This window comes from Neopsephotus bourkii, unplaced genomic scaffold (assembly GCF_033783945.1).
Source record: "Neopsephotus bourkii isolate Nb327-2 ecotype Australia unplaced genomic scaffold, CSIRO-AGI_Nbou_v1 NB_196, whole genome shotgun sequence".
Classification (NCBI taxonomy): domain Eukaryota; kingdom Metazoa; phylum Chordata; class Aves; order Psittaciformes; family Psittacidae; genus Neopsephotus; species Neopsephotus bourkii.
This window is the reverse complement of record NW_026900709.1, coordinates 6416817-6440025: the sequence shown is the minus strand read 5'-3', so window position 1 is coordinate 6440025 and position 23209 is coordinate 6416817. Positions and strand designations below refer to the sequence as shown.

The following is a 23209-nucleotide window of genomic DNA, read 5'->3' as shown; positions in this document are numbered from 1 at the left end:
CTTCCTCCAAAGAATTCAAAGAGTAAATGACTGCCAAATCATATTCCATATAGAAAAAAAAAAAAAAACAAACAACCACAAATGTAAATATACATTAGAGGAGTTCACTTTTCCTATTCTGTCTTGGGAAGGAGCTACAGAACAAACCAAGTAGTTTGTAAAGACTACTGGTAGCATACTTCCCTGCTATGCTCCCCTAAGACATCTGGCTCCAGATGCTCCTTGGAGACTCAGACAATTCTCTGTGCATACACCACTAGAAACTAATTCTCTGAAGACTGCTTCTTCCTGAAATGAATGAGTCCTAACCACTTTCTTGAAGACTTTTTTACACTTGTCTCTACAACTCCCACATGAACTCTTCCATGAAGATACTTGTAACAATATATCAGATACTGTACATGTTGCTTCTCCCATACACATTTCATATACAGTAAGGAAGTACACTCTTCCAACTTCCTTGTGATACCACAGCTTTCTGATCTCCTCTTCCTAAGAACAGTGAGACGCCCCTTCTAATTCCGTCCACATCAGCTAATAAATAGCAAACAAACTCCTCTTGGTTTCCCCACATAAGAAGATGTCTACCCCTGTTCACAGTGTGAACCTCCTTGAACAAAAATAATTCATTTATTCTAACTATTTATACCTGATTCAAAGAAGATGAAACCTTTTATTTTGCTTTAAACACATCTGATAAAAAATCAACAACTACAATAATATTTCATCTTCATCTCCATCTTTTAGGACACCAAAGACATTCAAGTGCAAGTGGTTTATCAGTAATTCTGTTTGGACAAGGACTTAATTGATTCCATGTTTGACTTAAAACATATGGGTAGTCCCTATGAAAATCATGAAATAAATAAGAAACATGGAGACAAACCCAATCTTGTCACTAAGGAGTTGTATGCACTTAAATTTTTGTGTTAAATATCAATTTTGCCTGAGGATATATATTCTTATACAGTGCTGTATTTCATTACAACTGAGACATGAATCTGGAGTTATAAAACTGCTACTCCTATGTGCTACTCCCAATCTTGCTCTGAATTGTCAAAATATGAACATTTTAGACATTAAACGATGTTTTGAAAATGTTTTACTGGCTGAAGAAGTAGAAATCCTAGACTCATTAAAGGCTCCGTACAAAGAATGTTATATTCACACTGTTTTTGAAAGATTTTTCTTCCTACAGATTTCCGGGTTTTTAACAAGACAGACACTGTAAAAACTGTGACAATATTTAGCCTTTCTTTGAGCAGCAGAAAACATCATTTTGGTATGGTAACTTTCAGCATTTCTCCTCCAGACAGCTCTCATTAAGGTAAGCCAGCAGGCAAGGTTTCCATCTCTGTAAGAAGAGCAAAAACAGTACATATTTTTGCCAACCTCCTAAATACTTACATATGTAAAGTGATATACAGGGCACTTCAGGAAGTGAACTTGGCAGTATCATGTGGCCTATAGCTTTTCCACACGCTTCCAAGTATTAGGAAGGGATATTGGAGTTGTTCTATAGATTTTTAGTTGCAATTTCTCACATCATTGCAATTTCAAAAACTTAAGATAAGCCTGGTGTGTCATTAACAAACAAAGGAAATAGCTTCATAATTTATAATGTAGGGATATTTAAAAGGTTTTTCATCTACTATAACTGGAAGAAGTGGCAGATGTGACTGCCACTTACTAAGATTGCCTTCTCTATAGAAAGTAGGAATATATAACTTTTTAGCCTGTTGTCTTTGGGTGTCTTAACCTTTTCTTCTTCTGATAGGCTTATAGACTAAAGATATTGAATGAACTATTTGGTACTGCAACAAACAGAAAAATAAGAAATTTGAGTTCCACTTTATAAGGTTTTTTTCCTCTGTTAGAAATTTAACTCTTGATTTCTAGAGAATACAGAATAGTAAAATATAGTAAAGAACAGCTTCAAAAACATATAGCAGGACATATAGTGAAAAATGCTTTTCTAATGAGAGTCACTTGGGTTAAAAAGATTTTATATTTACTAATAACCTAAGATAAAATGTGTAATGCTAAACATATTATTTATACTCAGATTTTATATTCATGATCTGTGAATGACACAAAAGAAACTTATCAAAACAAGGTTTCTACCATGCAGGCTTGCCCCTACTATCATCATGTCCCAGGCATAGTCAGGATACATCAGACAAACACATTGTATTATTGTTATTCCTGAACGATTTTATATCCATTTTAAATGAAAGGGACAGAAAATAAGAATACATTACTTAAATTCACACTTAAAATTTGATCTGATCTTTTATGGGGAGAAAAACTCACCCTGATGCAAATATTTTTATCTAATGATTTTATCACCTCCGTATGGTTGCATTTCTTGTATTTCCTTTAGTGCAACGAGCTTTTCCTATTGGAAAAAAATAATGGAATGGAAGGACGGAAAGAATAAACAATAGAGTGGGAAAAAAATAAAAGAAAAACAAACAAAACCCCCAAACAAACAAACCCCAAACCAAACAACACAGCTTTACTATCACTCAGTCTTTTCATCCACTCTAATTTGTAAGACAAACTTAAAGTATGTTACAATCAAATAATCCTTACATGTTACTAGTATGACTGAAGACCCCAAAATCTGACAGAAGCTAGAATGTAGATCTTGGGACCAGTCTTTTTAGTATTTTATATTTAGTCATCTTAAATTATTTTTGTTGCACTAAGTGCCAAGAAGTTCATGATGAAATTATTTCCCACCAATTTTGTATTTTCTGAAAAATCCCTAATTCTGATAAAATCTGTCCTTCATTCATGCAGAGTCACAGCTATAAAGATCCCAAAAGATATGTCTCCTGGCGTATATAAACTACTCTGAATATTACACAAGCAAAATCAACATCAGCAACATGGAATGTAGAAACATTAAATTAAAGCTCATATTTCTGTTTTGCACAAAGCTTGCAGAACTCGGGGTGCAAATTCTACACTCACGTAAGTAAACTTATCATTTCCTTTCTGGGCAACAAAACAGTCGTCTGTTCATTTCAATATATTAATAGTACCTTACACTTACAAATACCTGCATTTATTATACTTAAGTGCATATGTACCGTTTGTCTAACATTTGGTGTCGAGGTTTCAGTATTCAAAGTTATACTGTGATGTACCCATAGGTGGCAGAATGGGCATATTCTTAGACAGAAGAAATCGTCACCTGAATCAGCTCATGGGCTAAGCATCCCAGAACTCCTTGGGTCTTTTCATGGATTTTAAATTCTGTCACGACTTCCCAGTTACCATTCTGGAACCTCACTGGCATAGAGAAGACAATACCTTCAGGAACACAAAACTGACCTGAAGAAAAGGGAAAATATGACCCAAACATACTATTTCTGATTAAAAGACACATCCTCACCACTGTCAAGATTAAGTCCTACAAACTTGCAAAAGTCTGCAACTGTAAGATCTTAGTATAAATAGACACTACGTTCCCTTTTTACTGTAACTTCTTGTTTGAGGTTCACATTAATCATAGAATCGTAAAATAGTTTTGATTGGAAGGGGCCTCTAAAAGCCATATAGTCCAACCCCCTGCACTGGCCAGGGATATTTTCAACTAGATCAGGTTGCTCAGAGACCCGTCCAACCTGATCTTGAATATTTCCAGTGATGGGGCATCCAAGACCTCTCTGGGCAACCTGTGCCAGTGTTTCACCACCCTTATTTCTTAATAAATTTAAAAACATTCTTAAAAATTTTCTTCCTTATATCTAGTTTAAATCACCCCTCTTTTAGCTTAAAATCATTACCCCTTTCTCTATTGCAACAGGCTCTACTAAAAAGTCTGTCCCCATCTTTCTTATATGTTCCCTTAAGTACTGGAAGGCTGCTATTAGGTCCCCCTGGTGCCTTCTCTTATCCAGCCTGATCAATCCCAGCTCTCTCCACCTTTCTTCATAGGAGAGGTGTTACATCCCTCTGGTCATTTTGGTGGCACTCCTCTGGACCAACTCCAACAGGTCCATATCTTTCCTGTGCTGTAACACAATTGCTGTAAATTTTACATCTTAAAAGGGGGGGAATTTTTCTTTTTTTCTTTTTCTTTTTATTTAATTTCATACAACAGTTAAATGGCTGTTGTGAAACATTCCATTTATTGGGGTACATAACTACACAAGAAGAATATGCTTTCATAGCTTAGGCTTTAAGAACTATGAACAGTCCTTGCACAAAACCACATACTCCAGAAAGCACTTAAACTAAAAAACTAAGAGACAATCTGCAACAAGACAGTATTAACCTAAGAGGTGCTTGTAAGAAGTGAGTATCAAATCACAAACACTGGAGTCCAAAATTACTTAGGTTTGGAAGTTCTTATGCTGAAACAAATTCTCAGGCTCCCTCTATATCAAGATTATTTTACAAGTTTTTATTAAATTAAAAATCTTGAATAAAAAATAACGCTATACACACTGGGGAAAGCTACAAGAGAATATGTAGTGCAAAAGTAGAGTTACCTTCAGTAAGTATTCCCACAGAAATGATCTCCTCAGGAGGAGAGCCATGATACCAGTATCTTAGTACAGTGGCCACTGCGTGAGCAGGTAACATCCCTCCATAGCGACAGAGCTGGGAACTCAGTGAACTCTGTGAAGGTTGCAATTCTGAGTGGATCCATTCTCTAGCAACAAAAAAGGGAAGGAAAAAAAAAGGAAGAGAAAACTAAGGCAACTGCAGGAAGACTAGTTGTCTAGAGAAAAAAAGAATGAACTAAACCTGAGGGAAGAAAATAATCAAAACTTACTCAGACTTCACTGCTGAAGGCAAGGCGCCTAAAGACAAAATAGGGTCTAACAAACAGTAGCTCAGGAGGTAACAAGCACTGCTTACCTGTGAAAGTCAGCTCACTTACTCAAGTCATAACCTCTATCATTACTATTTACATGTATTACTGTCTTCTGCAAGAACCCAGACATGAACCATAATCCCCCTGGGCTAAGCACAGGACAAGTGTAGAACAAAAAAACCCCCTGCTGTCCAGTAAAGGCTAGGTTTACATCAGAGTGGGAGCTTCAGATAACCAGGCCTTAGCGTATGTCATATCTGCTGCCTCTCACTACACCCACTACACCACTAACCCTTCCTCTGATACTTTCAACAAGAAGCTGTATAGTGCCAGGTATCTTTTTTATGTATGTGAACAAATTGTCTATTTTGGGAAAATGACAATATTAATGCGCTCAGGCTGTATGTTCAATGAAATACAGGTACTTCAAGATGTAGACATACGTTTAGTGTTATTTTGGAGTTTCTTCATGCATACTAGACATCTAAGTCTGGACTTCCATTACTTCTTATAGGCAGTTCATGATATGATAGAAGAGAAGCACACTTAAAGTGTAGGAAAGTACAGTTATAAACAAAGTTGGCAGGAAAGTCAGAACTCAGCTTCTCAACTTCTGTTGCAGACTGAGTACTTGAGTTTTCCTTTATTATGCACAGCTCTAGTCAGTAAGGACAAATCTTGAAAACAAAAAACCATTCTTAATGTTTAGTATACAGTTCAGATAACCATGAATTAAAAGCAGTTATCTAGTTTTACCTTAAAAAAAGATAAAATCTGTACTGTACCTATCATAAAGCATATTCAACAAAGGACGTGAAAAATCAGCTGGGCCCCAAATAGCACAGTCATATCCATAAAGTTTTGCATGTGACAAATCAATGTAGTTAGATCCAGTAATATTGCCCCAAAGAATCACATTTTTAACTCCTGTAATAGAGGAAAATACATAGATTACTGAAGACACAGATACTTTCACAACATAGGCTGGATCAGATAACATAAAGAAATCCCTTTCAAGATGAATTATTCTTCAGTTCAGTGTCCTGCCTTAATAGCAGAAATCATTTGATCTGAAAAAAAGCAACAGGGTTCTCTATAACATTTGGAATCTCATCACATACTGAAAAAAGAACTTTTCCTGAAAAGAGAATTTTTTTCATGTTATTGTACGTAACAGGAAAAAACTAGTAAATACTTAGCTGTCAGAAACCAAAACAAATCTTGTAACAAATATATAGCAATGTTCCTTTTAAAATCCTGTAAATGCAAAAAATAGAAATCCTAAGTAAAAAAAATTATTAGAAAAAAATATCTCCCTACTTTGGGACAAGAGGGATTTCTCAAGTAGCCTGCTGATAGGCTATTCAGCCTATTCACTTATTTTTCTATTTAATTAGGCTCCAAAATAGCTAGACTTGTCATTGATGACCAGCTCCTACCCCTGTAATATTGAAAGAATGCTGATGCTGAGCAGGCCTTTGGAGCACACTTTTGCTATGCAGTGCAGAACCATGTAAATATAACCAAGCTATAACAACTGACCTGAGGAAGAAAGCTAATTAACCCAGAAAGAATACTACAACGTAGTTCTACTATGCTGTCATTATCTGCACAGCAGTATGTTGTCATGTTTATCCGCAGCTAGTCTGTGTGTCTCCAAAATAATAATATGCTGCAGAATGCAAATGCAATCTTGAAGTGCTAGTTCCTGACCTGCAACACAGCTCAGTCCTTCTTAGCGTATTTCCAGCATGAAATACACATCAGAAGGGCAGGGCTGCATCCAAGATTTAGCAAAAGAACTGACATTCATGGGATCAGGCACAGATCCAGATAGCAGTAAGCACAGAGAATGGTAGTCACACCCTGGCATTCCCTAGAGCTATACAATTCAGTATAAAGGGTGCACTGCTGTGCTTGCATACCTGCATGCATATTAACTGTGTTTTGCAATGTACTCCCAAACGTGTCCATCCACTGAATTTTCCAAATGTTACTAGAACACATAAATAGTCACCTGCTACATTCGTATTCAGCTTCCTGGCCAGCGTGGCTTTAGTTGCACTTTCCCAGGTTGTCGCAACAGCAATGACATTTTTAGGCTTAATGGATGGGCCATATGTCATAATCATCAGCGCCTTAAGGTTCACAAAGGTTTTCCCTGATGAAATTACTCTGACCTCGCTCTTGGCATTCTTCTCAATCAAGGGAGCATATACTTGACAGATCTCACTCACTTCTCGTATGTAGTTCTCAAGGGACTGGACTTCACAGTTTAAGAGGACATCATCAAGAACAATGACAACATCGGCTTGAATAAAAGCCTCATTTATTTCAGTGTGCTCTGAAATACTGCGGAGGAGTGGGAGTGCCATGTCTTCAGCTTCCATTACAATACCACGAAGAATTTCCTTAGACTGGTCAGTGTCAAGCAAATGGATACTGATTTCTGTGGTCATGCCAAACACTTCTCCATTTGCCAACAGAGGGATCAGGTGATAACAGATTGGAGTTGATGCACTGATAAGAGAGTGAGATAGAAAAATTATAGTTAACAACTAACCACTGATTCTTTGGAAGAAGTACAGAAATAAAACCAAAGGTCTTTCTTTTGTATTTATGTTTAAACAGACCATCAGTTTGGATTATTCTTTCTGCTTTTAACAGGTTAAAATTTACAACAGTTGAGTCCTCCTTTCATTTGAAGGTTTTTCCATTCTATACATTCCACACACCACTTAAAAATTGTTGTCTTTAAAGAAGCACATTTTTTAAAAAAGATGCTCTGTTAAGACTACCAGAAACAAAGATGCTTCTGACGCTACAGCTGCAATAGACACTTTACTTAAGTATTTCCCAAAACATTCAATGCAAGCTAGTGGCATTACAAAATTCCTAGGTTATTTTGCAAATACTTGCTTTTCCCTAAGGTGAACTGGGGTGTAAATGTTGCCTGTTCACAGCCCTCAACCAACCCAGTGCAAAACGTAAGAAAAGTAGAAATGATTTCTAAATTATATACTGAATGCTTATAGTGAGGAGTGCAGAACCTGATTCAAATCAGCAAATTACAGATAACTTCAGATGATTACACCTATTATACGTGATAGGAAAAAGCGCTTTCTTCTGAAGCTGAGTGAAACTTCATAGATATTCTTCTTACTCTCACCCTGTGATCCAGATCTGCAAAGGCTTGATAAGATTTTTAGTCTCTTCCTCCTCTTTTTCAACTTCAATATACTCCTGGAGGTTTTCCTCAGCAATGCTTAACATTTCCTCACTCAACATCCTTGAGGTGATGCCATAATAGTGCTAAGAAGAAAAAGGATTATCACTAACCAAACTACAACCCAAACACAGCAAGGTAACATTAGAAGGATAGCTCTATTTACATTTCAAGGATAAATAAAGAACAACAGTGTTATAAGAAACTGTAAAATATGTGTTTACAGTATTAAAGGCAGCTCATTACCTGAGCGTATTTCAGAAAATCATGAAGTCCTCCCAGAAGCAGGCCCTTCCCTCCACGGTCCAACAGTTCTCTCCAAATGATAGGAGAACATCTGTGTTCCCATCCATTCATTTCACAAATGTCATGAAGCCACTGCTAATGTAAACATCCCCACCAAAAGGTTTTAATGCTTTCTCACATTTGATAACAATTGAATGTCACAGTTATAAACATTCTTATTTCCTGTCAACACAGAATCATAGAATCAAGTGCTTCACAACTTATGTATCACTGCATGCAAAATCGTGGGGATAACACAAATGGTGATTCACCGTGATATCTCTGCAAAAGGTCTAACTTCTGCTGGGTTTTACTGTTGTAATTGTGCTTAGTTGTCTTAATGGTACTGAAAATAGCAATGTTGTGAAGCAGCAAGTAATCCGAGGATTCCTATTTAGCTGCAGAATGTAGGTAAATTGCTATTCAGTTGAGTATTAGAGTTACTTGGCTGAGGTGTCAAGCAAAATAGAAGAGGTACGAAGCATCATAGTACTGTCTATCTCATTAATTAATACTGCATATTTTTTCAGTTCCCCATAGGGACTACAGTGGAGCCATGGCAACACATCTACAACAGAAGTACCCAGAAAAGCCTATCACATTGTAAACAAGTATGTGAGGTTTAATTTCATACTTCCATTGTCATTCAAAGCCCTTGAATGCCAGAAATGTTCTTAATAAGTAACAACTCTGAAGGTATATGCAATCACAGTGCGCAAAAGATTTACAGGATGAGCAGCCATTGACACATAATAAAAACATAATAAACTTGAATTTCTTACTGACAAAACAGCTCTAGGCTGGCCCACAGTTTGTGCCTATCTTCTGTGGTAAGACTCACAAGAATGCCAGTCTCTCACAACATTCAGACCTTTTCCCAGCTAGCTCTTGTACATCCAAAGCTGCTTCTGCAGCACCTCTATCCACGTATCAAAACTCTAACACAGGAGAAGAGATGCTGGGCACCTCACAAGGACATGACTCACAAGCCCTTACCTCCCATTTGTCGGGGTGCTGAGTGATCTTGTGAACCCTGAAGCTCGGCAAGTTAGCCTGGAGATAGTCTGCCAGGAGTTCAGCTTTGGCATAGTAAGGGCAGTTAGCCTTACCTGTGAACACAGCGACACCACCACAAACCCAAGATGTTGTGACATTAACTGATAAGGGCTTATACAGACCAAACGCTTTTAAATCGTACTGATTAACAGAGTTTTACATGACCAGCATCCTGTGAGTTCCAAGAAAGTAACGGAACAGGCACATGAACCAGCGAAGAAAGGGCAATTTCTGAGGTAGAACGGCCTGTTCAGCCAGTGTTTAAGTGGCTGAGGGGGTCATCCCGGGGGGAGGGCACAGTAGGAGCGGCAGTCGCCTCATGACGGGACGAAGGCGCCTCACCTGCCACCACCACCTTGGCCATGCGCGCGGCTCTCCCCAACGGTCGCTTCGGCGTTGCTAGGCAACGCGCCGCGCGCCGGGGCGGTTTGTCCCTCGGCCCGCGCCGTCCCTCTCGCGAGGCTTCGAGCCGAGAGCGCGCGGGGAGGGCAGGGGCCTCGGTGCCATGGCGCCGCTGCGTGAGAGGTAATGGCGACCGGGCGGTGGTGGTCTGGTGCGCGGCGCGACCCGTCCCAGCGCGGGTGAGGCGGGCAGCGGGGGCCGCGGGCCAGGCCGGACAGGACAGGCGAGGACAGGCGATGTGCCCCGCTGCTGCGGCGGGGTGCTGTGAACCGGTGCGGAGCCGCCGAAAGGCCTCTTGTCTTCTTGGCACCGGGCCTTGGGCCCACACCTCCTGTACCGTACCCCCCTGGGCAGCGTTCGCAGTACCGCAGTACCGAAAAACTCCGCCCGATGGTGCCTCCGGCAGTGGGGGTGTTACCAGTGGGACGGCGGCACGGGGCCGGGTCAGGCTGTTGTCTGCGGCCGCAGCCAGGCGGGATTCTGTTAAGCGGACCTGAAAGTTGGCAGTGACGTATCAGAGCCGTGCCAAGGGGCAGTAGAAACGCCTGTTGGGAAGAGGCTTTCCCTCCCGCATGGCTTTTGGTTAAAACAGCAAAGAATGTGGATAACCCAGGATGAGTTTGTCTTGTGTTGAGATCTCTAAAGCATAAGAGATCCAGTAGAAGTCTCGCTGCAAATCATCTTCCAGGGATCGTTTTCCAAATGTTTGTGGGTTTGGTTGGTTGCTTGGTTGTTTCCTGTAAAAAGTCGTGCATAATTAGGTAATTGAAACTTTAGTAATTGAAAGTTCAGTCACTAATCCATAATTTTCAATTGTTTTTACAGATAAGTGATGTTACACAGTTCCTCCAGGACCTGTTCTTCTGGTAGAACTTCATCGGATCCCTCATGCTGATTTGGCATTTCAAAGCTATTAATGAGACATTAGTCATAATGAATAATAAAATAAGTTATTTGTTAAGCACTGTTAGGTGCATGCATAGGTGCAATTCTGTGCTCGCTCCCAAATCTTCGGCCACAACCAGAAAACACGTGTTATGGATTTGCAGGTACAGGGAGCCCCTGGAAAATGTGAACTTCAGGCGATTACTATTAAATATTTTCCCTCCTTTTTGTGGCCCATCTCTTCGATTTCTATCTCAAAAGACAGATGTTTTTAGTACAGGTGCTAAAATAGAACCAGAGAAGAGTACAGAGGCTTTGATAAGTGAGGAGACTCCCCAGAGCTCCTTGGAACTTGAAAAGTTAGATGATTCTGGAAGCCCCAAAGAGAAGCGTGTAGCAGATCGTAATGAACTGTTCTACAGTAGTCTCCGGAAGTGTACCTGTCCTAGTGATGCGCTGGACTTGTACGAGTCCGCTCTTTCCATTAAGCACTTCGCAAACTGTTTAACTACAGTGTGGAAGCTCTTCAAAAACCTATCTGAAGAGCAGCAGCGTTACGAGAAGCAGCTTATCTTTGAGCACCCTGCTTTTGTCAAGCTTTGTCAGCACCTGCTGCGGGATGCCCGAAGGATGATGCGGGGTGACCTGGTGTTCAGTCTGCATGCCCTGGTGAACCTGGGTGTTCCTCAGAACACTCTCCTGGTCCAGACTTTGGTGAGGGTGTGCCAAGTAAGTATCAAAATCCCTTGTCTCCTAAATTGGGGCTGAAACCTCCAGGCTAACTCTGGGATGCAACATCAGAGAGAGTTGGGTTATATCTCTGGTTTAGTCTGATATTCCATGGAAACAGAGCACCCATAGGGTGTGTATGTCCAATGTCGTTAATTTTTGAAACCACTGCCTGATTTCAGAAGGATTTAATAGAAGTCTCAAAAATCATGACCTTTGTCAAATAAACTAAATTTGACTGATGAGAGACCTTGTAGATCACTGCAGTATTAAAGTTCATGAACTGACTTCTGGGGGGGAAAGATGATGGCAAGCACCATATGCCAAGTTATGTGGATTGAGTGGTTTGTTTTTCTTTTCTGAAACTTTTACTGGTCTGAAATAATCTGACATTGTGAAAACTTTAACAGGAGAAACTCAATCAATTTGATAACCGATGCATCTCAGTTTTGGCAACTACTTTAGCAGGAATGGAAAAAGACAAGAATGTGAGCGCTCTTCAAGCTGGATTACAGTGAGAAAAATACATCTTTCACATGTTCTTCATATTTAAATGTTTGAATGTATGCCTTAGAAATCATGGGGGGAATGCGCATAAAAGACATGCTGTGGCTTTAGGATGACAGTGGTCACATAACAGCTGTACAAGACAGTGATTTTTGGCATTGTTTTTGCAGTTCCAATCAGAAAGGCTTCCGATGACACTGGGTGCTAGACTGCTCTGCAGAGGATTCATATTGTGACTGCAGCTCTAGCACTGTGGGTTTTTTGTGATGCTGATCAAGTCACTTTGCATAGCTATGCCTCTTTATCTGTGTGTAGAAAGGAGGTAATAAGACTAGCTTGCTTTGTGAAGTATTTAGATATGTCGTGACAAAAAATGCTGTGCAACAGCCAGGGAATATTTTCTTTTAATTTAATAAGTAAAAATTAAAAATGAAGGCAGGTGTAGACTTTCTCTGTGCATCCAGCAAGGCCTGCTGTGGAGTGTAGTTATTTTTTATCTGGGCCAAGGAAGTTTACAAGGGTAACCAGTCTGTGCACTCCCATGAGATTGTTTTTACTGAGGCTGTCACAAAATTTGCCTTGGCTTTTGGTCCTTTGTATCCAGTCCTGCTTTGCGAAGGTAGATGTGTTAGTGATACGCATAAAACAGGTTCTCCGGGAAGCTCAGGTAGATTCCTTGTTAAGTTGGTAGAAAGGAGGACATCCATCTACAGCTCTTGATGTTTGGAGCTCTTGCCCGTTTGCAGGAAGCTGCATCTGCAGGGATGAATTTCACAGCAATGCACTGCCTTAGCGACAGTTCATATTTTTGTAGGTGTGCAGGTATATTTAAGGTTGATTCAGATATAACAATAAAATACCTCCTCCTGAGCTGGAAAAGGAGGTGCTAGGGTGCAGAACTCCATCTTGTGCTTGTGATCTCTCCATGTTGTCTTCTCACCTTCTCTTTCTGCAGCCACAGCACTTGTTTGGGTTTTTTGCCTCACTTGCACCTAGTTGCTGGTGTCCATCCCCGGGTTTGCTAGCTGCTTCAGAACTTATCTGCACACAGATGATTCTGTGATGAAAATGTGCTGCTTTCTGGTTGGTTGGTTGGTTGGTTTTTTTTTTTTTCCCTGCAGAACAGTGTTAATTCCTTGAAGTTTAACAGCACTCACATCTGCACAGTCACATGTGCAGGCTGGTTAGGTGCCCCTGCTGTTAATGTATCAGTAGCAACCCTCATCTGTCACGATACAATGAAGAAAGCATGTATCATTATTTCCATGTGCAAAATATCTGTGCTGCAGCCACATCGTGTAGAGTTATGCCAGCCTTGAAAAAAGGGAGGTGGGAGAGGAGCAGGGAATAAGAGCTAGTTTGGGAGTAAGTCAGTGAGGAAGAATGGGGGTACCTACCTATTTCTGCTGAAGGTATGACAGCTCTATTAAACAGTTCCTCTCTCTAGCTCAAGTCCTTCTGTGTGTTTCTTCATCAGATTGCTCGTGGAGCAGCGCATTACAAGTATCAGAGACATCTTTATATTGCATAACCTGATGAGATGCATGGGCAGAGATACTCCAGTCTTTCTGAAAAAGAAATTAGAGGTAATTTAGTTGTAGGCACGTTTTTACTACCACAAAGCTTGTGCTCTTAAATTGTTTATAAATTGTATATGGTTCTTTCCAGACACTTAAAGTACAGTAGACAGGTTAAATGCATTTGCTCTACAAATCATAGCCCAGCTGCAGAAAAACTTGGATTTGGAGGTTGGGAATAGCCCACCATTAAAAGGGGCAGAAAGCAATGGAGATGGCAACAGGAATCGAGGCAATAAAATACAAGTGCCTTCACCTCTTGTTTGGGTTGGCCACATGGTATTTTACAGAACCATTTACAGGCTGTTTCCTGAATCCCTTACCCAGCTTGTGGCTGGAAGATGAGAAGACAGAAAACTAGTCTGTGATGGGGCTGTGTCCAGTAATGGTATGGGGGAGCAATAATGGCTTGGGGGACCAATGGCAGTGAGATGGCAGGAGAACTCATCTAACTCATGGCCGCCTTCCGTGTATGAAAGATCCCTTGGGAAATACAGTGGTTGGGAGCAGGCTGTAAGTTTTATGGTAGGGTGTACTGGGTATCTTCCCCTGATTTAAAGGCATTTTTTGAAACCTTTCAGATAGGGCCTGCTAGTGGTTTTATCACATAGCTGTAGGGCTCTGAAGTCAGCGTTTGTAATAGCATTCGTGAGGAGGTGAGGGAAGATACCATTGATGGCAAACTGGGCAAGAGCAGAGCAGTGCAGGGGGCTCACACAATGTGTTAGGTGTAAGTAAATCATAAAACCTTGGGCAACGTACCACGTTTTACTAGATGGTGACAAGCTGGGTGTGTAGGAATACGGAACTGAGAAGTAAGTAACATTTTTCCATGTTAACTGAGGGGAGCACTTAATTTTGTGAGCCCACTGGGTGCTATTTGTAATACTGTGTAATTTCTGTTGTAGACGATTTTATATTTAACCTTTGATATGCATGCAGTAAGAATACTGTGTTTTAATAGGCGATATACTTTGTAGTCTCATTTTTACTGTCATATCAATCTAATTACTGCTTCAATAAATGAGGTCTCTTTTGTGGCATCAGAGCTGGCCTTTTGTGCATCAGACCACATCTACAGCTGGGTGTCTGTGTTAGGGATAGGCCACTCGGTGTGGTATTGAATCATTTTGAAGGCTTACAGCTTTCACACAAATCCAGAACAATAATTGGAGTACTATTAAATGAGTCAACTGTGATAATTATATTTCTGCTACTTTTTCAAGAGTTGGTAAAAGATACATATTCAGAGCAGTGGGAAATGAGCTTACTGAGACTTTTTTAAAAAAACATAAAGGCCGATTGCTGGGAACTTGCATAGTGACATGGCTCTAGAACACTTGATCTGCTGTAATTGTGTATTAAGAAATTGAGAATAATTACTTTATGCTTTTGCTGTTTGTTGCTCCTTTTTCTTTCATGTAAACCTGAACAGGCTAAGGAATTTGTGAAAGTTTTGGTGAAAATGCCTTCACCAGAAAGCAGTGATAATATACCTGAAGAATGAAGGATTAATAAACTCTAATTCACTTTAGATGGCAGTTTTGAAAGAGGTAGACCATCTGACTTTCCCGAATGCTCTGCGTATGTTTTTGGCTCTTGTTGCAATGAATTATTGTTCCACTCCAATCCTGAATGCCTGCAGTAAAAAGATCCAGGGTAAGACAAAAATGTTTATTAAATTCCCTCCCTTATACCAAATGCTTCCTAATTGTCTTATCTCCCTTTTCTGATTTCCTTTAAAACTCAGGAACATTTTTGGTTTACACTATATTTTAGTGATGTGTTTGACAAGCATCAAGACAGAAAATTACTGATGGACTATGAAAACAAATAGCTCTTATTGTCTCTGCCCTTCTTAACATTTACCTGAATTACATATTTTTCTCTGCATTTTTCTGTACATAGAATTTAGGAAAAAGAATGGAATTCTAGGGAGAAAAAGCAGATTTCAGATAAACTTAAATCTGAATCAGAAGTGGACATCTTACAAGATGGATTGGTGGCTTAGCATGAATAGTTCATAAGCTAAAGGGAACATGATGTTTCCCTGATTAACTGGATTCAGATATTGAATGCTGCTTAATAACTGACCTCATGCTGCAGCCCAGAAAATAATTAAATGAAAGGTAATGCTTTCATCTCTCTCCATACTTTTACAATACATTTCTTAAGTATATGTGGTCAGTATAAATTGATTCAGACTTAAAATACATCTGAATTTGTATATAAAAACACATTAAGATAGGAAAATAGCATTATTAACATAAAAGAACCAGGAGTGTTTGGGATGCATATACAGCCTTTATTTCTTCTGGTTCTTAAGTGTTAGGACATACTGGCTTCTCCCATAGGACTTTCACCACACTTAGTACACAGGCTAAATGGCATACACACAATGAGCAGCTACTCTTGTTGTTTTCCACCCTAGCTTTCCCATGGCAGAGTCTCAGACATTCAATTCTTAGAAAAATAATAGAGTGCTACAGGAATAGGAACCTATTGTTCTGGGAGGAACCCAGAACAAGGAAAGTCCTAGGTTTTTATTCCATTAAACTCAGTTCACACGTGTCTTGGCCCAGTGGTGAATTTTGGTCTCGTTCTTCTCATGCACCATTGGGTTCTTTCATTGTCTCCAGGCAGGTGGTAAATTCCTTCCTGTCTCTCCTGGTTGGTGCTAACAGGTGCAACTCCTTTATCTTCCAGTTTGCAGTGGTCTCAGGGCCTCTGTTTTCATAACAGTGAGGTTGTAAATTAAGTTCAACTTCATTTAGGTGGTAGTTAGCTGCTTGAGACTTAAGGCGCTAGCAACTTCAGCTTCCCGTGCTAAGCCACTACTCATGCTAAGCAAAACCACTCAGTCAAAAGAACTCACTTAACGGAATTCAGTTAATTAAACTTAATTCACAACAATTTAGTACTTCTTTTTCTGCATTTTTTTTAGTACAGGTTCTCAGGGCAAATGATGCTCTGGGGTCAGAGTGATCAATTTCTGGACAGAAGTCATCCCTATTGGAGGCTTCTGATGGTATATGAAGAGGAGGGAAGAGCACACTTTAGGGCCGAAGGGGGAAAAGAATTCTCTAGCAGGTTTTCCAGGTTCTGTCCTGTTTGTGAGGCTCTCAAGAAAGTGGCCTCCTCTCCCATATCTGGGGATGTGGCCAGAATTGTAATAACGTCATAGGTTCTTCCTGAGTTAAATTTTGCAGCAGCAAGAGAGCGGCCCAGTGGTGATACTAATTTTCTAATTACACAGAAGAGAGATTAAGATCAGTGACCAGTGACACGGGATTCCGTTAGCCTGTTTTCTTTAGGAATACCTAGCATTACAAATCACTTTATTTGATATCATTGGCTTCCATCACAGTTGACAGCACTCAGCACTTCAAGAAAAGAGGTAACAGTGTTTTATGCTGAGCCTGGAAAATCACTGAGCACAACTCAGAGGAGTTAAATTTTCAGGAATTGCTTTCCTGCTATCCTCTTGAGTCCTCTGGCAGAGGAAGAAATAAAGTCTAGTTCTGTGGGGTGCTGATCCTACTACTGTTAACTGTGCTCTTTTCCCTTGTGCTTACTGTCTTTATGACATGTATGAACCTTATTGCAACGAACAGAGTTGTTCAAGAGAGAGCAGATACGTTCAAGAGACAGCACTGTTCTTCAGTACTTAATCCTTTTCATCTCAGGATTAGGTCCATCTTGTGTGGCAAATGAAGCAGCAGTCCTGTGCAGAAGTCTATTGTCATCTGGCACTCAATCTGTGTCATCACTGCTTATATGCCAGGAGGTTGTGTTAAGGTTCTGGGTTTTCCAGTTTGGCATACAGTAATGCTTTAGTGCTTGACAGCCTTTAGTGCTTTTTAGACATAGATTCCTATTTGTGATTTCTTGCTGGTTGTAAAACCAAATGGGGAAAAAAAGTAAATTTCATCATGTGCTAATATCTGATCAGTCAGCAGCTTTAGATCCACTTCTTTGTTAGTGCCTCAGTGGACATGGTGAGGTGGACAGCCCAAAGGTTCAGTCAGTGCTGAAGTGGCTAGCCTGAGGGATTCCATCCTGAGTGCAGGCAGGTGCTGAAAATTAAGAATCCTGGAACAGAAGATGTTCTGGGAAAGCAGTCTTCTTGCTGTTTTTGTTCATTTGTCCCCATTTTCTGATTTATCCTTTCTAGCTTGACCCAGCCTCAGTTTCTTCATGTGTTTTAGCTCACTTGGCTTTGCCTAGGTAGTCTCACTCTATTCCACAGTTCCTTACCTGATTTTGGTTGTTTTTCCCCATCATTCGTCCCTCATCCAAACTGTTCCCACAATGTCTCCACCCTACATTTGCTGTTGCTTTGCTTCATTTGTCCTTTTTTTTGCTCTTCTGTTACAGAGCATATCCATGATATTCCATTGCGGCAGCTAATTGTCATTCTGGAAGCTTGTTACAGTCTCCAGTACCGTAATGTGAAACTGTTTTCAGCATTAGCAGACTATGTTAATTCTACTGCCAGCATCTGGGACAAAAGACAGGTAAGTCTGAGACCAAATAATTTATAGTGGTACTAGAAGAATATCTGGTGCTTTTCATCTTACATTTCCTCATGTTTATGTTTGATCTTTGGAGAACAGGTTTTCTTAGGAATCCCAGTCTGATGAAGTTGATACAGTTAGATTTTTAAAATGCTCTTCTATTTTTTGATGAATAAAGAAATAAGAAATAAAATGGGTGTTATGGTTTGAAAAATTTGCTTTCATTAGTAATGCCTTTTCTGAAATCAGCATTGGATCCACTTCACTGGCTTTCTTGACCTTATAAAACTATCTTTTCTTTTAGATTATGCTTTTTCTTTCTGCCTGCGAGACACTTGGCTTTCAGCCTACTGAGCTGATGGGTATTTTTGCTGAGAAGGTGACAGAAGACCCTGAATTCCTCAACTTGAAAAACCTTATGATTGTTCTCCGAGTATATTCACGACTGAACTATGTTCCCAGAGACCAAAATCATCTGTAGGTTTTCATTTAGAATGCATATTACACTGTGTAGTCACTGTAGAGTAATGTATGGCAACTAGTATTTGATTTCAGTTATGTAAAGGGTTAGTAATCCTGTTTTTAAATCTGTAAGGTAAATTTGCTGTTGTCTTTTCACATTTTTTTTCTACATAGGATTTTTTTCTCTGCAATTGAAAATGGAGACATGGGTTCTAGAGTGATCAGGCTACTAAGTCTGTTGATAGGTAGCTGTATCCCCAAAGAATAATAAAAAGCTAATTTTAAGATTACAAAACATATGATTATACAAGATAACAAAGATTTCTAGCTTGTATTTTTGTTTGAAATCTGTATTTTATATAGCCTTATTTGTGTATTTAGATACTTTTCTTCTGCTTTTGGAAAAGGTTTTTTGAGACTCTTCATAGCTGCTTGAATAAGTGCCTCCCTCAGATTTCCGACACAGAACTGCTGAAGGTGGCATATTCATTCTGCGTCTTAGGATACCTTCCTCATCATGCACTTGATACACTGATGCAAAAAGACAGCAGGAATGAACTTCTACTGTCAGGTCAGGCTTTACTTTATCGTTTTCTTGTTTTAAAAGTAATATTCTGCCTCCATTTGTAATTTGTTGCAATTGTGTTAGAAGTTTAGAATTTAAAGAATGCAAACATGATTAACAGTAAATTTGAAGTCCTGTAGGCCTGGCTAACATAGTAATGGTGATCTAAGTGATCTGTTTCTCCACTAGAGCATCAGGCCTGTCTTGGGCCCCATGATTTCAACAGCTGAATAGTAGGTGTGCACATGGAGAGAGGTGAATATGAGATCCATGGAAACATAAATGTGTAAGCGCCAGGGGTTCCATCTTCAACAGATGTTGAGGCATTTTTAAAAGCACAGGAAGTCTCAACATTTATAAACCAACTTTAGTACCTGAAATCATGAGTCTAATTTATATGTTTTGTTCTGAGTTATAATGAGGAGCTTGGAATTTGTTTGTAGTAGAAGTTGGTTTCCACATTACAATTTTATACAGCCAGTAGATTAATTCAGCAGAGTAGAAAGTCAGTGTAGAGTAAACCACTGTCTTGCTGTTGAGTGTGCTGTGACTGAACATAAAAGCTGTAAAGCTGTAGCTGCTTATACTGTGTGCAGCTTAGTACTATTACAAAGTACCGTTTCTAAATTATGGCCAAGTCTGATACTGCTTTTTTGTTTTATAAATAGCCTTCTGGTTGTCTGGATTTTATAAATGTTTTCATTCATACTTTCTCATTCCATGTTGGACTCCTTAAGTCTCTTGTAATAACTGACAGCATGCACAGAGCTGTGTACAATAGAGGGGAAAGATGGATAAGCAGACAGGTCTCAGCTGTAGACTTCAATATTATAATTCTTGAGTTGCTTATGTATATTTAAGAATACATTGAAGATAATAATATTCTGTAAAGAAACAATTGGGTTTTGATTCCTATATTGAAATTCATTTGCTCTGCTAGAACAGAATGACAATAAAATGAAAAATTCTGTGAGATGATACATTGGATGTAATATTTTCTTGCATCCTTTTTCAGATGATCCTAACAAAGAACAAAAGGAAATGATGCTTCGCTGCGTGAAAGTGTGTATGGAACTTGATAGCTCTTCCTTCACAAAGCCTGCATTTGTACTGACTGAGAATTCCTCCTCATTAATATCTCTTAATCTCAGAAAGGCTCGGGAGGCACTGATAGAACTTCTGGGAGATGAGAACATGTTTCAGCAAAATGTTCAGCTGCCATATAAATATCATATTGGTATGAAGCCAAATTACTGTTACATTCTTTTTAATGTAGATTTATAATCCCCACACAAAGTAAATTTGCATAGGGTGCAAGTGTTTAAAAGTGTAGACACAATCTTTTAACAAATGATGTTGTTGATTGGTGAATCTACGTTCTAGGATGCTTCTGTTAAAGCATTTAAGTCCATTTACGAAAACTTTATGATTGCTCTTATTTACAAAACTATGTTGGACTTTCTGTTAAGCATCAGTGAGCAGATGTTAATTGTACATAAATCCAATATGGCCAACTGTTTACAGAGTTGACATGTCAGTACTAAATCACATTAGAAACAAAGCTAAACAGCAGCTGCCTTTTGTTCTCTTAAGTTCTGGCTAAGGTTTGGGTTTTACTTTCATTTATGAAATGGGATATGACTTTCAACAGGTAATCATTTCATAACATTTGGTTTCTTCTATATTTTTATATTGCTTAAGTTTTTGCCAGGTTACCAGTTTTTCCATATTTGTAATACTTTTCTTCCTAAATATCTCTAATGAGGCATCAGATTATAGGAAAATCTCAGTAAGGATGACAGCAGTACTTTCTTTGGAGTATGATTTCACTTGCATAAAGTTACATCAACAGGGTTTTTTTTTTTGAAAATGTGCAAGCTATAGCTATGTATGTTGGTTACAGGGAGGGAAAAGTCATCAGTAATATATAAATTACTGAAGAACAGCTATTAGAAACAGGGCAATGATGGCGTCTGTTAACTTTTTCAAATGAGCTGTTCATTTGAAAGCAGTTTGAACAATTAATGTTTTGTTATTTTGTTTTCCAGATTTTGAAATCAAAATGGATTCAGACAGAAAGAAGGTGCTCCCAGTATCTGCAACAGATGATCACACTGACTCAAGTGTTCAAAGGTGTCTTTTTTGACTGCATGTTTTATCTAGCAGAATAGTTTTATTTGTATGTATTCCATCCTGTTGCTTCTTTAGTTCAATGGTTAGCATAAGCAAAGTAGATAACTTGTTAGTTGTGCTCACTGAAATAGACAAAAATTGCCAAGCCAGTTCAGAGCAGCAACTCATCCAGCTCACTACCTTCTAGCAGAGGCTAAAACTTAATGTTTCAGAGAAAGAGGCAGGAAACATCACAGTAATCTGATACTCATACTTTAAAACCTGTATTCATTATGACTGAAATCTCTTCCAAGAAGTTGCTACATTATGGTTTTAAAATTCCAAGTATTTGTGTGTCCAGTGAAGCATTCAGTTACTCTCTTAAGTCTCTAAAATGTGCATTTCAGTGGTATGTTATGGCAATTAATTCAGCTGCTGAAATGTAATTTGATTAAAAGGGGTCATCATACCACATTTTAGTGATGAAATTAATCTTGTGTGGAAGAGTGACCTCTCAATAACTGAAGTGGGACATACATCATTTAAGTAACACTTAAGTAGAATTGGGTAATACGCATTTATGTGCTGGATCACTGCACAGCAGCGTATTTTGTACAGTTTGCTTTTTGGGAAAAAGAGAGTTAGTGAATGATGTAGCAGAAGTTCACTGCCAGGCTTCCAAGGCATGCAGCTTTCCTCACCCTTCCAAGCAGGCTTTTATAGCCGGAAGTAACTAATTCTAAATATTAGCAAAGGATCAGAGTAAATGCAGAAGCTGTCAAAATAATGTAGAATTTTGTATGATCTATTTCCTTCTCATTGTGGGATGAGTGAAGATCTAAGGAGCAAATTCCATTGTAGGTACTTGGGTAGATGGTGGTGCTTCTGTGAAGCTCATGGAAGAAGAGAGGGTCTAAATTAATTAAGTCTGGAGAAGGAAAAGGATAATGGAATTTGTGCAGTACTGATATTTTTACCTATCAGAAAGCTATATATTCTGCAGTGTTAAAGGACATCATTGTCTTACAAATGCTTATTCTGCATTTGTACAATGGAGTCTTCCCTACTCTTCTTGGTTGTAGACTGGCTTTGCTCTTTGTTCCTGTGTCTGCCTTCTGTTTGGGTTCAACACACCCCCAAGGGAAGCTGGCAATGAAGAAGCGACATCTAAATAAACTGGGCTATCATGTAATTCTGGTAAGAGTTACTCTCTCTTTCTGTCCTGTTATAAGCACAGTGATGAGTATGTGTGGTAGAACAGGCTTTGTAGTTAATGGTGAGCCTCATCCAGAAAGGTAATTGTATATCGTCTCTACTTAAAAGGTGGTGTCACTGGGAAGAAGGGACAGAAAAACTCTAAAAGATAAGCTACCACTTACCATTATCAGCAAAATAAATATAATCATAGTTCAGGGAAAATGAAAGGTCAAGCCACTGAATTGCTTTGTACCTAAAGCATTATGCGTCTTTGGTGTATTTCCCTGATTTTTATAGAATAGGTGATTCAAGTCAACTGACTGAGCGCTTGGTTTGAGGGACCAGCCTAGTTTGCTGAAGACAAGAGAACTAACGTACTCTTTCTGTTTCATTTCTTCCAGATCTTGAACAAGAAGTTTCAGGAAATGACAAATGAAGATGCTGTTGAGTTTTTGAAAGGAAAAATTTATCCAGAAAATCCTTTTCCTCCTTCTGAAGTGACTGTGCAAGATAATAATTAAAATAAACATTTTGGGTCTCCTGATCTCTCTTTTTCCTGTGTAATTAATGTAAGGTTTTAGCAGAAGAGATAAGCAGTTTTATACACAACTGCCTACTGCAAAGTATCACAGATTGAGAGAAGCCTGTAAAAAGAATAGTGCTGATAGTGGGGGGTTTCTTTAGCAGAAGGAGCTACTTGATTAACCCAAAAGCATCTTGACATGCATTGCTGTTGAAATTTCTTCATTTTATCTTCCCTTTGCTTCCCCTCCCCATGCCCCAAGTCAAATTTCTCTCTTCTGGGTCAGGGAAAGGAAATGACTGTTTCAAGTGGTATTGGAACCTGGCCTACAA

At 39.1% G+C, this 23209-nt stretch overlaps 2 protein-coding genes across 8 annotated transcripts; one reads left to right on the top strand and one right to left on the bottom strand.

Annotated features, from left to right (window-relative positions):
* Nucleotides 1–892: 892 nt before the first annotated feature.
* MDH1B (malate dehydrogenase 1B) lies at nucleotides 893–9878 on the bottom strand. 7 transcript variants are annotated; one of them, XM_061378455.1, is made up of 10 exons: nucleotides 9744–9878; nucleotides 9342–9454; nucleotides 8307–8441; nucleotides 8004–8146; nucleotides 6852–7354; nucleotides 5620–5761; nucleotides 4506–4669; nucleotides 3203–3342; nucleotides 2314–2398; nucleotides 893–1354 (listed from the first exon to the last, which is right to left on the bottom strand). In XM_061378455.1, the coding sequence occupies exons 1-9, from the start codon at nucleotides 9763–9765 to the stop codon at nucleotides 2330–2332; spliced, it is 1431 nt and encodes a 476-aa protein (XP_061234439.1). In that variant the 5' UTR covers nucleotides 9766–9878; the 3' UTR covers nucleotides 893–1354; nucleotides 2314–2329. The 7 variants fall into 7 exon arrangements, with proteins under 7 accessions (XP_061234439.1, XP_061234443.1, XP_061234452.1 ...); XM_061378459.1 differs by having other exon boundaries at nucleotides 8307–8438; XM_061378468.1 differs by having other exon boundaries at nucleotides 8307–8397; nucleotides 9744–9860.
* Nucleotides 9816–22898, top strand: FASTKD2 (FAST kinase domains 2). Its single transcript, XM_061378433.1, has 12 exons — nucleotides 9816–9926; nucleotides 10629–11417; nucleotides 11828–11931; nucleotides 13402–13510; nucleotides 15037–15160; nucleotides 17879–18018; nucleotides 18323–18495; nucleotides 18888–19051; nucleotides 20061–20282; nucleotides 21094–21178; nucleotides 22240–22354; nucleotides 22756–22898. Exons 2-12 carry the CDS (start codon nucleotides 10692–10694, stop codon nucleotides 22873–22875), a joined length of 2082 nt encoding a protein of 693 aa, XP_061234417.1. The 5' UTR covers nucleotides 9816–9926; nucleotides 10629–10691; the 3' UTR covers nucleotides 22876–22898.
* Nucleotides 22899–23209: the final 311 nt, after the last annotated feature.

Bases quoted from the DNA above. Each gene is read 5' to 3' on its own strand.
- MDH1B (XM_061378455.1), bottom strand. From the start codon at position 9,765: ATGGCCAAGGTGGTGGTGGCAG. The intron at 9,455-9,743 runs GTGAGGCGCCTT...CTGTGTTCACAG, and splicing joins GGCCAAGGTGGTGGTGGCAG to GTAAGGCTAACTGCCCTTAC. The intron at 2,399-3,202 runs GTGACGATTTCT...TTTTTCCAATAG, and splicing joins TAGCCCATGAGCTGATTCAG to GAAAAGCTCGTTGCACTAAA.
- FASTKD2 (XM_061378433.1), top strand. From the start codon at position 10,692: ATGCTGATTTGGCATTTCAAAGCTATTAATGAGACATTAGTCATAATG. The intron at 11,932-13,401 runs GTGAGAAAAATA...TTTCTTCATCAG, and splicing joins GCTCTTCAAGCTGGATTACA to ATTGCTCGTGGAGCAGCGCA. The intron at 15,161-17,878 runs GTAAGACAAAAA...CTTCTGTTACAG, and splicing joins CTGCAGTAAAAAGATCCAGG to AGCATATCCATGATATTCCA.